We start from the raw sequence: 15,890 nt of genomic DNA, 5'->3' as shown, positions 1-15,890 counted from the left end.
AGATATATGAAGAAAGTCAGTGAGCGTTGAGGATTCCATTACCCAGCCTTTAAATTGCTCTACAAGTTGACACGAAAAGGAACAGAAGAGCTGACTACTGAGCCATGCTCAGATTGCAGATTCATAGGCAAAATAACAGCTGTTTTAAATCACTGAATGTTAGGATGTCATGCAGTCATTAAGTAGAAAAATGCTTTACACATATTAATGCATTCAATGGCAATCCATAAATACTGAGTATCTTCATCTTTAGAGAAGCTGAGACACAGAAAGTATGTGACTTGCCCTAAACAAACGCAAAGAGTTAATGTCAAAAAATTTAACTGCCACATTACTATATATTCAGAGGAAAAACTGAATAAATATTATGTAAAAAAAATTGAGGGGGGTGGGGGGAAGAGAAGAATGAAGAAACTTCAGATGGTGTAGAGGAAAATGGGATGGGAGGGGTGGGGGATGGAAAGATAGTAGAATGAAACAGTATTACCCTACGTATATATGATTAAATAAATGGTATCAATCTACATTGTGTACAACCATAGAAACGAAAAGTTGTAACCCTCCCCAAAAAAAGTACTACAAAAGACATCAATAAAAATTTCACAGACTCAAAAAAAAAAAAAAAAAAAATTGATCAGGCAAGTGGATCCCAAGTTTGAGGCCAGCCTCAGTAACTCAGCAAAACCCTGTATCAAGATAAAATAAAAAAGGATGGGGACAAAGCTCAGTGGTGGAGCACTTGCCTAGCATTAGAGACCCTGATCAATTCCAATTACTGCAAATAAAAAAAAAAGAAAGAAATGAAATATATGGCCTATAATATACACCAAAATTACTGACACTCAGTTTCATTTTCTATGCATACAACACATTCCTTCAGTTTTATATGTTATTAGCATATACACAAAAAATAACATCTACATATAATTTGATTCATTTTGGGCAGATAGTTTTACTAATAAATTTAAGTTGCTGCACCAGGCATGGTGCTGGACCAGGCATGATTCCAGTGACTCCAGAAGCTAGGACAGGAGAACCCAAGATCAAAGACAAGGTGGACAGTTTTGCAAGATTCTGTCTCAAATAAAATAATAAAAAGCTCCGTGGTAGAGCACTAAGGTCAATCCCCAATATCAGAAAAAAAATTTTTTTTTAAATTTAGTTTCTCCAAATAAATTAGTTCCATTAAAAAATTCCATTAAAAAGTTCTACTACTATAGCTCAGAGGTAGAGCCTTGCCTAGCATATGTGAAGCACTGGGTTCGATTCTCAGCACCGCATACAAATAAATAAAATAAAGGTCCATCTAAAACTAAATTTAAAAAAAGTTAATTCAAAGTGAGACACAATAAACAACACTGTCCTCAGGTGGACATTGTCCCTAAATTAGAAATTAGGTCACTGAAACAGATGTGAACCTAATAATGTCAACATAAAACCCATCTCCAAATATTCATTCCAAGGGGACAAAGGTATAGTCAATTTACTTTTTCTTTATCATTAACAAATAGTAATGGACACTGATATTAAACAAAGTAAAAACATTTAGACCATCAGATTTCTGTAAGGCTGTGAGAATATGCTTTCTAAACTGCTGCAGTGTTATATGCTTTTTGGTCCTTACTCAGAAACAATTAGGAAGAAAAGTACAGACGAGTGCCTATTTTACTGTACGTGTTACACATAGGTGTGTTATAAATAAGTCAAATTTCCCTAAGGCCCTTCCTACTCAACTAAGGTAGAATGAATTCTGTTCCCTTTGATCCAATTAATTTGTACTGTGAATTACCTATAAAATTCTCATTTAAAGCAAACTCCGAGACTAACTTGTGCCTTGCACACAGTGAATGCTCATGGTTTTTAGTGACAAATTTAAGTAGAACTTTCAGGTAAGTAAAATATATGGCTTTGTCACAGTAACATAATCATAAAAAATTAATTAGAGGCACACTAAAAATCATTAGCCAAAACCAAGATATTATTATTGGTATTATTACTATAATTACAAGCTATTATCACTGTAATTTAAAAAGCTAAAATGGATTTCTCTAATCAAGAAAGAGCCTACTCTCTATCCCCACAATCACTTCTCTGGATAAAGACAAAAGATTTTTCTTCCCAAGACCTAGCAGCATTCACTAAATTAGCCAAAAGGGACTCTATGCAACAATGATGAAATATAATCTATGGAAAACAAGTAGGCTGCAATCTTTCATCACCACTATGCACTGTGCGTATTACTTTAAATTTGTTTCTCAAGTCTACTGCTCTTAAAGATTACTCCACCTATATTTTTTATCTAGCTTAAGAGATCAGCAAGCAATTATCTTCTAAAAGACTATAATAGTAGAAACATCCTACTTCAACACAATTACAAAATACATAATGATCTTTTACTCTTCATAAGAAAGCAATCACATGTATTTAGTTTTTTAAATAAATGTTAAATCCTTAGAATAATTTTGTCAGATGATTTTCATATACATGCTAATGGCAAAAATGAGTACAGCAGTGCCCGACACTTCAAAAGATATTCAAATGACTAATTTCCAAAATGAATTTAAAACATTGAAAAAAAAAATACTACTAGCCAGGCACAGTGGCACATCTGTAATCCCAGTCACCCAGGAGGATCACAAGTTCAAGACAAGCCTTGGCAACTTAGCAAGACCATGTCTCAAAATAAAAAAAGAAGACTAGGGGACACCCAAGTTCAATTCCCAGCACAAGATTCATTCTCAGTCAGGTGTGGTGGCACACACCTGAGGCATAAGAATTCCAGGCTCCAGGCCAGCCTCCACAACAAAGCAAGACTGTGCCTCAAAATGAAAAATAAAAAGGGCTGAGGATATAGCTCAGTGATAGAGTGCCCCTGGGTTTACTTCCCAGTACCACTAATAATAAAACATGATATATACATAGGAATATCACTCAATCATGCAATGGAATATTACTCAGGTGTTTTTTTTGGTTTTTTTGGGGTTTTTTGGGTTTTTTTTTGTTTTTTTTTTTGTTTTTTTTTTTTTTGGTGCGTTGCTGAGTATTGAACCCTGTGCCTTGCACTTGTGAGGCAAACACTCTACAGCAGTGCTAGGGATTGAAAAAAGGACCTTGTGCATGCTAGGAAAGCACTTTACCACTGAGCCTGTTGTCATATATTCAGGATGAAAGGTCAGAGACTGCATGGTAGTACATGCCTATAATCCCAACTGAGTTATATCCCCAGTCCCTATTACTCAATCTTAAAAAGGAAATTCTGCCAGGCACAGTGACACACACCAATAATCCCAGCTATCTGGAATGCTGAGGCAGTAGGAGCACAAGTTCCAGAACAGCCTCAAGAACTTAGCAAAACTCAGTGTCAAAATAAAAAATAAAAAAGGGCTAGGGATGTAGCTCATTGGAAAGCACTTGCATAAAAGGTATGAGGCCCTGGGTTTAATTTCCAGCATCACAAAAAAAATTAAATAAAAAAAAAAAAATTCTGACACATGCTACAACATGAATGAACCTTGAGGACATTATGCTACCTGAAAATAAGCCAGTCACAAAAAGAAATACTGTGTATGATTCCATTTCTACAAGACTCTTACAGTATGCAAGAATGGTTCCCCCTTCTTGTTTCATGTAGCCCCACTAATGAAGGGAGAAAAAAAGAAATATGCATCTCATACTTCTAAATTCAACTCAATTCAACCAATCACTGAGTTACAAAATAGGAATGGCTTATTATTGAGTGTGGTAGTTGAATTCTGGAAGTATAAAGATAAACAAGACTTAGCCAGGTACAATTAATTGCACACAACTTCTCAGAAGGCCGAAGTAGACCGCATGAGCCCATGAGTTTGGGGCCAAACTGAGCACAGGGAGACAACATCTCTTTTAAAAAAAAGAAAAAAGAAAAAAGCCCAGGCCTAGTAGTGCACACCTGTAAACCCAGCTACTCAGGAGGATCCAAAGTTCAAAGACAGACTGAGCAACTTAGCAAGACTGCCTCAAAAAAAAAAAAAAAAATTTTTTTTGACACTGGGAATTAACTCCAGGGGTGTTCTACCACCAGTGAGCTACATCTCCAGCGTTTTTTATTTTTTTGTTTTTGTTTTTTTTTTTTTTTAATTTTTGAGGCAGGTTCTAAGTTGCCCAGATAGATCTCAAACTTCAGTTAACCTACCTCAGCCTCTGAAGTAACTGGGATTATAGGCATGTACTACCATGCAGTCTCTGACCTTTCATCCTGAATATATGACAACAGGCTCAGTGGTAAAGTGCTTTCCTAGCATGCACAAGGTCCTTTTTTTAATCCCTAGCACTGCCGGGGGGGAATGGGGACATGAAACCAAGGACACAAGAATGGGTATTTGAATACAATACCAAATGTATAAAATAGAAATATGGTGACTTCTGAACCCAGAAAAACCTTTGGAAAAATCCTTGAGGACTGCAGGTGTAGCTCAGTGGTAGAGCTACATTTCACATGCTCAAGAACCTAAGGTTGATCCCCAGCACCATTTAAAAAAAAAAAAAAAAAAGGTAAAAGTATCCCTAATATCCTGGACACAACAAAGTTACACTAGTCAATATTCTGGGTTTGTCTAAAGGATATATTACATATTCGTTTGACTTCCATTTGGAGTATTTGCCAAATCTATTAGCAGAATCCTCACAACTATGTGCCAAATTACTTTAAACCGTTGTGTCAAAATCAATCTGAGGTTCAGAGAAACAGAATCACTTGCCAAGGTTCCATCAGGAAGTACCTAGTAAAGCAAAGATGGCAACACTGATCATTTATTCTCACTGCATTTTCTTTCCATCACACCTCTCTGCACAAGAAATGAAGTATCTCTGAATTAAATAGGGTCCTGGGTCCTTTACATATGCATTTCACTTAATTCTAAAGGTAAAACATTGAAGAGTTTTTGGTGGTACTGGGCATTAAAACCAGGGTTTCTGGGCTGGGGAAGATAGCTCAGTTGGTAGAGTGCTTGCCCCGCAAGCAAAAGACCCTGGGTTCAATCTGTAGCACCAAAAAAAACAGGGCTTCTAACATACTAGGCAAGTGCTCTACTACTGAGTTACATCTCCAGCCCTTTTAATTTTGAGACATGTTCTCCCTAAATTGCCTAAGATGGCCTTTGAATTTATATTCCTCCTGCTTCAGCCTCCTTAGTAGCTGGGATTACAGGAGTGCACCACTATGTCCTACTAAAACTAAGTTTTCATTCAGAAATAATAACTGATTTTTGTTATGGCACATCAAGAGAACTAGTTTTTCTTTCCTTTAATGTAATTCCCCTCATCTCCTATTCTAATTCAACTCTCTTCAGTTTACACACGTACAAATTCCCTCCTAATTTCTCCCAAATCCTAAATTTTCCTTCTCTACCTTTGCCACATATTAATTTTCTTGTAACACATAACTTTCATCATTCCTCCAAAATATATTCAAAAATAACTAAATTCTATGTCAAACACTGCTAGGTGCAAGGGAGGGAGCACCGATCAAGACAGACACAAGTCCCAAACTCAGGGAGTGCACAGTCCAGCAAACAATTACTCAAATTTAATAGGAACAATGAAGAATTCAACCTGCTGGCAATACATCTCACAAAGAATCAGGAACAGAATGTTCAAGGTAAGACTTGAGTAGGAGTTACAAAGACAAAAGTTGAGAAGAGGCAAAATTATGTGATTCACAAAACTATAATAAGATGTGCAAAATGGTGTAGGTATAAAAGGTCCTCGTAGCCATTAATTCTTATTTCCTAGATCTAGTATGGATCCTCAGATCTAGGCAGGAAGTCTCCTGAACATGCTATGTTCGTCCCTGCCTCCATGTTTCAAATAGGATTTCTCAAATTCTCTTCAACATTCATCTAAACCAGACTGGATCTGTAGCTCAGTGGTAGAGAGCCTGCGTAGCATGCACAAAGCTCTAGTTCAATCCCCAGCACCAAAAAATTTTAAGACTGCTGTAACATTCATCTAACCCAAATATGCCATCCCCTTTTCCCAGCAATTTGTTTTTCCATCACACTGCTGGGAGGCCAACCCAGGGCCTCACCAGTCGACCAAATCTTCAATCACTGACTATACAATATTCTCCAACTCTAGTTTTAATGCACTATCACAACTTACGGGGAAAAAATAGAAAATAGCACAATCATCTCTTTAACATTCTCATTAAAAACTAAGCATCTATGAAAGTATCATGGTATTCTTTTCTTATCACTAAATAGGGCACAATGCTAACCATCAGTTAAGTGGTCAAGGAATGATTTTTAAACATCCAAGTACTATGTCATCACCTTTCCACAACCAAATCTGTCACTTTAGTTTTAAGGCCAGTATAAATACTACTTTCACAAATGCAAACTTCCGTAACTGGGTTACGAAAATGAATTTAGGCTAGGGGTGCAGCAGTGCTAGGGTCAGTGCTAGGGTCATGATTAGCACGTTTGAGGTCCTGGGTTCAAACACTGGTCCCTGCTCACCACACACACACACACACACACACACACACACACACACAAACACCATGAACTCAACCTATAGTTAAAGCACTGTAAATCCAAAACCATTTATTCCATATTTCAAAGTCTTTATATCAATGTATACTAGTTTCATATTAAAATGGCTAAAATTAAGAGGTACTATGAGGCTTTTCAAGTCCATCATAATGCAGACACATTACAGAAAATTGATTAAACAGGACAAGGAGGCTGAGGCAGAAAGATCTCAAACCCCCCCCCCCCACATAAGGGAGTTTATTAAGCAAACAGAGTGTCTCCCTGCAGAGAAAATGAGAGGAAAAGAAAGGGAAAGAGAAAGGGCGCACACAAGAGTGAAAAGCGAGGAGGAGAAAGTAAGCAAGTGTAGGAAAGAAAAGCAAGAGATTTACCACTGAGCTAAGGATATAGCTCAGTGGTATAGCTCAGTGGTAGATCACTCGCATAGCAAGCAAGATGCCCTGGGTTCAACCTCCACCATTGAAAACAATTTAAAAAAAAAAAAAAAAGAAAAGAAAAGAAAACTAGATTAAAACGTAGATTTTTATAATGAAATACTTTGTTCAACCGTAACATTTCCCAAGTTTTTGCAGCACTCTTTTGCAAATATTTGCCATACATTTAATGCTTGGTATAGCACCTTTTTTGGTATTACAGATCTTACACTGTTCCATAACAATTCATTCAAATTCAAATAATAATAAATCACTATTAACACAGTTCATTTGTGCAGTTATCTGTCTCCTACACTCATGAAGTCAGGACATGGTTCTGTTCACTGCTTTATTTCCAGCATCTAAAGTAATATCTGGCACATAATGGGGATTTTTTAATATATGTTTAAATAATTATTTAAAATTATTTTATTTATTTTTATGCAGTGCTAAGGATCAAACCCAGTGCCTCACATGTGGTAGGCAAGCACTTTGCCACTGAGCTACAGTCCCAGTCCATATAATGGGAATTCTATACACATGCCTATCAGATAGTGAATCCTTAATTATGTGGCCAATACTTGACAAATAATCCACATAACAATCTTATAGGCTAATAACTAATATTGTTCCCCTTTTTTTCTTTTTAATTTTATTTAGGACAGGGTCTCACTCTGTTGCACTGGCTGGCCTTAAACTTGCAATCCTCCTGCCTCAGCCTCCTGAATAGCTGGGATTACAAGTGCGCATCACTGCGCCTAGCTTATTATGTGTCCCCCTTTTACAAAATGAGAAACTTGAAGTATTAAGAGAGTAAATAAGCAAATCCTATTGTTGGATATCAATCTATTGCTAGTAAGTATTTGAGGATTCACCATACCCAAGGTATTATTAGGTACTACAGAATCCTAAATGAGCAAAACTGTCCTGACCTCAAAAATGCCATTCTTCAACAGGAAAAACGAAGCATGCACTCACATAACATATATTTTACAGAACAGTTCACAGTATTCTTTTTTTTTTTTTTTTTTTTTGCCTCTTTTGGTACTGGGGCTAAACCCAGAGGCAACCTATCAATGGGTTACATCCCTAGTCCTTTTTATTTTGAGACAGGGTTCACTACGTTGCTCAGGCCAGTCTCAAACTTGTGATCCTCCTGCCTCCAGTCTGCTGAGATGCTAGAATTACAGGGAAGTGCCACTGTGCCCAGCTCACAGGATTCTTTTTTTTTTTTTTCCCCCACAGGATTCTTTTAACAGAAATGTCACTAGGACCTTAGAACACTTTAATAGTACAGGTGGTGGCACACACATGTAATCCCAGCACTTCAGAAGACTAAGGCAGGACAATTTCAAGTCTGAGGCCAACCTGGGACACTCAGCAAGATCCTGTCCCAAAATAAAAAATAAAAAGGGATGGAGACGCAGTTCAGTCAAAGACCAATTACCTAACGTGTGAGGCCCTGGGTTCAGTTCCCAGTACTTTAAAAGGAAAAGCCAAGTTTAAGGCCATGAAAGCATCATTATGGCATTTTGATGGGTTTTAAAGGGTTAGTCAATTTTTGAAGCAATTAAATTTATCAGAAACTACACATAAAAAGAGAAAGAGTCAGAAGGCTGAGGCAGGATTGCAAGTTCAAAGCCAGCTTCAGCAAAAGTGAGGCATTAAACAAATCAATGAGACCTGTCTCTAAATAAAATACAAAATAGGACTGGGGTCAAGTGCCCCTGAGTTCAATCTCTGGTACCCAAAAGAAGAAAAAAAGAGATTTAAAAGTTTATCTGCTAAGTGAAAACATATAAACATGAGCAGATATATTTAGGTCATAAAAGATCAATATGGCTTCCTCCTTGTTCTTTTTCTTGGGAGAAACTGACTACACAAATAGCCCTATGGACATGTTGAGCTAATAAGTTAACTGAGGCCTCCTGCTAAAGAGCTACAAAAGTGAGTCATCTTAGAATGGTACTTCCTAAAGTGAGTCATCTTACAATGGCACTTCCTATCTCACTGCAGAGCTACCAATACCTCTGCTGCAACCTCATGAGACTCAGCCTTCGAGTTGCTAAATTATGGGGTAATTTGTTACCCAGCATCAAATAACTAATATAATAGGCAAGGAATGAAATCTGTGGTCACATCAGACTTAGGGAAGCTTTCTGCTAGGAGCTATGAAAAAACCTATTTGGATTAAAAGTCTAACACCAATAGACAAGATGGATGAAGTGGTAAGTATTTTGTCATATCTCCCACACAAAAAAAGTCCTACACATAGTAATACCAGTGTTTGGCAGCAACCTAGCCTACATACAGGACTCCCTAAGTGGCTCAACAAAATGGTCAATACTTCTTTAATTAAAGAGAAAAAAAAAAAAAAAAGTTCCTTAGAACCTCTCCGTAAAGTACAATCATGAAATCTGTGGGAGTTTTTACTGTCCTTGTTTTTTTAACACAGCCAAATCTTTCTTAACTGAAAGCAGTAATATGTTACCAATGAAAACGAGAACTATTAGAAGCTCTTTTTCCTATATTTCATCAAAATAAAAGATAGTGATGTGTGTAGTAGGTGCATAACTGTAATCCTACCTCCATGAAAAGCAGAAGCAGGAAGATCACAAGTTTGAGGGCAGCCTGGGAAACTTAGCCAGACCCTGTCTCAAAATAAAATTTAATTTAGCCAGGCACAGCGGCACATGCCTGTAAACCCAGCAGCATGGGAAGCTAAGGCAGGAGAATTTCAAGTTCAAAGCCAACCTCGGCAACCTAGCAAGGTCTTAAGCAACTTAGGGAGACCCTGTCTCAAAATAAATGGGGATGTGGCTCAGTGGTTAAGCACACCTGCTTTCAATCCCTAGTAGCAGAAAAATCATAATAATTTTTGAAGGTTCAGGGGCTGGGGGTGCTGGGGATATATAGCACAGTGGTAGAGCACTGGTCTGGCAGTGTGCTAGGCTCTGGGTTCAATCCCCGTACTGAGGGGGTGGAAAAAAGGAATCTGGACAGACAGACTGCAAACAGCTGCAGTTGAACTGAAAGGGGTAGCTAGTGAAAGGGAGTTGTAGCATGAAATAGGAACAACACAGTACTTTACACAAAGTATTTTACTGACTCAATTATATAGATCCTTAGTAAATCTTGACAACCCCAACATGCCATGTTCTAGAGTTCAAACATTCAGTCTCTACACTAGGAAAAAAGATCTTCTTTATCATATTACTGGGATACTGGACTATATAAGCCAATTTTCCTAATGTTCAAGCAAGTTATATCTCAAAATTTGCAACCAACAGGGCTAGGAGTTCCAAATTCTGACCCATAAAATGATAAAGGTCCTTTGCTGACCATTAACTTCTGTTCTATATATACCCTTTCCTATTAACTCTCCCAATGCTTACATATGCACTTTACACTTTACACCTACAATTATCCAGAAAGACTGATGAAGAAGTTGAAAGTTATCTTAGATTTTTTTTTTTTTTGGTAGTATTAGGGATTAAACCCAGGGGTGCTATACCTCTAAACTTCATCCTTGGTCCTTTTTATTTTTTTGAGACAGGAGTTCACTAAACTGGAGGCCAGGGTGGCCTCCAACTTGTGATCCTCCTGCTTAGCCTCCTGAGTCACCAGGATTACAGTCGTGTACTGCCAGGCCAGGCTAATTTAGCTTTTTCAAAGTTAAGTCATGGCTTATATTGGAAGAAAAAACATAAAAATAACAACCACAAAAGATAGGCTGTTGTCAACTCACCCACACAGATAAGAAGCTAAGAGTAATACCTTCAAAAATCTGAATGAATAGCAAGTACTATAATAAGTTTACAGGCATTTTGTTTAAAATTCTATTTAAAAGTTAATTTACTACTTGAAACTGAGACCATGTCTCTTGTTTTCTTGCCTTCCCCCACACCCCCAGTACTGGGGATTGAACCCAGGGGCACTCTACCACTAAGCAACATCTCCAGCCCTTTTTATTTTTTGAGACAGTGTCTCACTAAGTTGCCCTCACTGATCTCAAACTTGCACTCCTCCTGCCTCAGCCTCTCTAGCAGCTGGGATTCCAGGCATGCAGCACCATGCCCTGTTTTGGCATTATCTTTTTAGTATCAATACATATTCAGTACAAGCACGGCATTTAATTACTCTTTGGATGATTCACTCAACAAATGCTTCCTAAGTTCTTTTTTTTTTTCCTTGAATTTTTTTACATGACAGTTATTATATTAGAAAATGGAAATAAGAAAAAGGAAATGAGGTATTAAAAACCATTTTTCAAGTTAACTTAGTGTCATAAATTAACTTAAAGAATAATTAACTTTTTTAAAAGTACCTAAAGTTTTTAAATTCAAATAAAAGCTAGTTTTTAGTGGTCTCACAAAACTAAATATTCCCCCTAAAGAAAATTCTATATCTTCATTACTAAAGTAAAGGTAGTATTATACATCAACTTTAGGCTTTCAATTAAAAAAAAATATTTGCAAATTTACACTGGCTTTGAATAACTTTCTCCTACGAAAAATAATCAGTATTTTTTGTATCAAGTGTCACTTAATGATTTTATAAATTACTTACTTTTCACCACCCAATACTTTCAATACATGTCTGTAAAAGACATCTCAGGTCACAAATTCTAGTCTTTTGTTTTAATTCTCTGTCTCTCTTTTTTGGTTTTTTGTTTGTTTTTGGTACCGGAGATTGAACTCAGGGGCAGCTGGCTACTGAGCCACATCCCCAGCCCTATTTTGTATTTTATTTAGAGACAGGGTCTCACTGAGTTGCTTAGTGCCTCTATTTTGCTGAGGCTGGCTTTGAACTTTGATCCTTCTGTCTCAGCTTCCCTCGCGTGGTGGATTCTCTTTTAAAAAAAAAACAGCACACCTGTAATCTGTGTCACTCTGGAGGAGGCTGAGGAAGAAAGGAAGATTTTAAGATCAAGGCCAGCCACAACAAATAAGTGAGACCATCAGCAACTTAGCAATACTCTGCTTCAGAATTAAAAAGTAAAAAGGGCTGGGCATGTAGCTAGTAAAGCAACCCTCCGTTCAATTACCAGTACCAATAAATAAATAATAAAAATAAAAAGCACCAACAAAAATATTTAACAAATTTCAATAGTCTAAAGCCTATCAGATAAATTCAAAAGTACAATATAATTTCAAAATGACAAAAAAACAGAATAGACACTCCAATATAAACAAAGTTCTAATGATAATAGAATCCCTGTCACAGGAATGCCTCCAATATTTTAAAAGCACTTTAATACTATATTCTTCCACTGATTACAAATGAGTAACATGAAATCAACCTATGATATCCACATAGACTTGTATGACCTAAAGTATAGTTTGTAAGAATTACGAATCTATCCCAAATTAACTCTGAAAACAAAAAAACTTGCAAAGTCAACAAGAAGGTTATTTCAGAATTAAGATTATCAAGACCACAGTCCAGTTTCACTAGTTAAGTTTGCTCATACAAGTGACAAATCTACTACCATGAAGTAATAATAAAACCATATTTTGCAGTCTGTAGTATTTAAGCATTAAAGTATGTTTGTTTATCAAGTTTTAATCTTTTGGGGGGCCTGTAACACCAATTTTACTCCTTACTCTGAGATAAGGTGTAAAAATTAGATATTCAAATAAATATCCAGTGAAACCAAAATTTCACTTGACCAATAGTTCACTGACTCCTGAAGAGATGTAATAGATGGATATTAATTAAAACAAAACAGACACACACCACTTGTTATTTAACATGGTTTATTATAACTCTTCTCAAGTGGAGATACTGAACTTGAGAACCTTTGTTCATATTCAGCTCTACCATTTCCAAGCCATACACACAAACTGCTTCTTCATCTGTTAAATGGAAGTCAAAATATTACCTATCTTGTACCATAGTTGTGAGGAAGAGGTGGAGGCATTTAAACTGTAGTGTAAGGCACTACACATGTGCACACCCATGATATATATTCTAGGTAAACAGAAAAACTGCAATGGATGCTGATTGTATAAAGTCAACTTTTCAAATGTGTAGTGCTATCAATGAAATATATAAACTAGTAAAATTATAAATAGCACATGCTTCATTCTGGAGTTCACATCAATTTTCTGATGTTCTTCCTGTACATCTCCATGCCTGTACAATTCAAAATTTTTCTAAGGTTTAAACAGTCTATTTTACTCTACTCAAAGTATCTTATCTTGTTAACTAGGTGTTAAAGTAAATCTCAAAAAGAATTTAATACTAGATTTTCAAAATATTCTGGTTCTTGTAGACCTTGGAGCATTAACTATAAGGAGTTCGTTTTTATCCGTTAACAATGAGAATTCCTAAAACTTCAAAATGCTTAAACTTCTAAATTAAAATCACTGTCAACTTTTAAAAATTCTATTGCTTAATAAAACATTAGCAGATGGTCAAAATAAATGCTAATATACTTTAGAAGAAGCATAATATGCATTTCATTCTACTTTTTAAAATACATTAAAAACCAACTACTTGAAATATTAAGTATTCCAAAGAGATCAAAGTAATGGTAATAACCGAAGCATATACCATTACAACACTTTTCATAAATGTCCTGGGAAAAAAAAGGGGGGGAGGGGATGCATATTTGTCAATCTCCACGATATTTCTAACAAGCTTTACAAAAATACTAATTGAAGACCTCACCACCACACGACTTTAAATATCATCCATTAAACCATGCCTCTCATCTAGAAATACTACCATGTAATAAAGATTCTAAGCTACATACTGTTTTACCTTCATGACTACATTTGCTACCATTCCAACCCTCTTTGATTCAGCAAAGTTATTTTAAAAGGCTATCAATTCACTATTCTATGCCACAATGATTTCTGTGTTTTCAACTTTCTCCCAGATTTGATCAGAAAACAAATAGGAAAGATTGAAATCTCGTTGGAGACCACATCACTGGGTACAAATACGGAATCTTGGTGGTAATGATTAAATATAAAACAACTGTCTTTTTTTTTTTTTTTTTTTTAAGTAGAAAGGAGTGATAGGGTCTCCTCCCTGGACAAGGAAGTTCTGTTAAATCCAAGCGAGACCAGCCATATTGGAAAACACTTGTCAATTATAGTTCTGACAAGTGTTCACGAACACGGTTGGATGAAGCTAACCTTGTGTACCGAGGTGTACATCAAGGCCCTCTTCTGCTCCGCCAGAGGGTCTGGGCCTGTTTGGGGATTGTCTCCGAAGTTAGAGCAGTCCTCAGGTCCGAAAGGAGTGCAGAGCCGAGGGGAAAGAGGGCGGGGAAAGGAGAGTTGGGGGGGAATGGTTTGAGAGTTGGAAGCCGCTATCCGAGAGGGGGCGCGGCGGCGGCCAGGGATTTCCGAGTTGAGAGCCTGGGGGAGGGGCCGAGAATTCGGGGAGCAGGGGGGATCACGGCAAAAAGTCCCCTTGGTCCCTGTGAGGGATCCGGGAGTTCGAGAGGAGGAAGGGAAGGGGGAAACGCTTCGGCGCACTGACCTGTCCTCCGAGTCCATGCGGCTCAGGGGTTCCCCGTCCGACGACATCTCCAGGCTGCCTCGCCGGCCCCCGGAGGTCGCGCTGCTTCCGCCTCCCCCGGTCCCGTAGCCCTCGTCGCCACCGCTGGAGACGACACTGCTGCTACTGCTGCCGCCCCCGCCGCCGCCCTGGCTGCCCCGCGGTCCCTTGGGCTCCTCCAGGCCCTCCTTGCCGTCCCCATCTCCGCTGCTGCTGCTGGCGGCGCCGGGGCTCAGCGAGCGCGTCTCGTCGCTGCTACTCCCGCCGCTGCTGCCCACCAGGCTCTCGGCGCTACTCTCCTCCTCACCCCCGCCGCTGCTGCTGCTCTCGTCCTCTTCCTCCTCCTCGTCCTCCTCCTCGTCTTCGTCCTCCCCAGCCTGGCTGGCGCTCTCAGGGCTCGGCTCCGACATCGTCTCCGCCTCGCCGCCCCCCACTCCGCCGCCGCCTCCGCCGCCCCCACCGCCGCCGCCGTTCAGCAGCAGCGCCGCCACCGCCTCGGCCTCCGCCTCCTCTTCCTCCTCTTCTTCTTCCTCCTCCTCCTCGGGGGGCTCAGTCCGGCCCCGCGCCGCTGGGCCAGGGCTGCCGGGGGGCAGAGGGCTCAGGCGGGAGAGCTCCTCTAGGTCGGCCATGTCGGTGATAGCGGCGGCCATGGCGGCGCCTGCTCCTCCTCCTCCTCCTCCTCCTCCTCCCCGCCGCCGCCACCTCCCTCTCTCGACTCTCACTCCCTCGCCCCCTCCCAAACGCCCAAAACTCCGCTGCCGCCGCTGCAGAGCAGGAGGAGGGCCCGCGAGCTGCGTCAGCCTGCACACGCGCTACGGAGCCCGCGCGGGGACAGGCGCGCGACTGCGCGCACTCACGCGGAGACGGCTGCGCGCCTGCGCGGCGGCACGAGACGGCACCTCCCCCGCCGCGAGTTCTGCGCCCGCGCCCCCGCCCGGCCCAGCCGAGTGCTCGGAGTTTCCTCGAGGCCTTCCCACGCCTTCCCGGGCTTCGCGACCGAACGCGGGCCGGGGATTTTAACCGCCCTCCGAGTTCTCAGGATTAAGTCATTCATTCAGGGGGTGTTTGGGGAGTGGCCCCTGGATGCAGGAGTCGATCCAGAAATCGAACAAGTGCCTGGCCTTTTGAGAACTTACATTCTGGGAGGAGAGGCGATTAAAATGAACAAAAATAAGGACTGTGGTGCAAGGTAGTAAATCCACGTGCGAAACATAATTTGCGTTTGAATATCCCAAGGACTGATGAGGTCCCAAACTGGAAGCAGACATCTTTAATTCAAGGTCTTAAAGTTTTTGAGTTCATGAGCCCCCTAAAACACTTTTGTAAAGTTTAAAGTGACATCTGCCTTTTTTTCAGCTTGTTAATTTCATCTGTCAGTACCAGGGCAAATTGAGTCCAGGGGCGCTTAACCACTGAGCCACATCCCCATCCC

At 39.6% G+C, this 15,890-nt stretch overlaps 1 protein-coding gene across 3 annotated transcripts in view; it reads right to left on the bottom strand.

Moving 5' to 3' along the window:
* The window catches only part of Aebp2 (AE binding protein 2), a 131,706-nt gene extending 116,527 nt beyond the window's left edge, over positions 1 to 15,179 (bottom strand). Inside the window, exon 1 of one of the 3 annotated variants that reach the window (XM_047550402.1) lies at positions 14,441 to 15,179. In XM_047550402.1, coding sequence (XP_047406358.1) covers positions 14,441 to 15,108 — 668 coding nt within the window. In that variant the 5' untranslated portion in view covers positions 15,109 to 15,179. The remainder of the gene's footprint in view (positions 1 to 14,440) is intronic. The other 2 variants (XM_047550400.1, XM_047550399.1) reach the window with 2 other exon arrangements.
* Between the last annotated feature and the right edge of the window lie 711 nt (positions 15,180 to 15,890).

Source organism: Sciurus carolinensis, chromosome 4, assembly GCF_902686445.1.
Source record: "Sciurus carolinensis chromosome 4, mSciCar1.2, whole genome shotgun sequence".
Taxonomy (NCBI): Eukaryota; Metazoa; Chordata; class Mammalia; order Rodentia; family Sciuridae; genus Sciurus; species Sciurus carolinensis.
The sequence above is the reverse complement of the archived record's forward strand: the minus strand, read 5'-3'. Positions and strand labels throughout refer to the sequence as shown.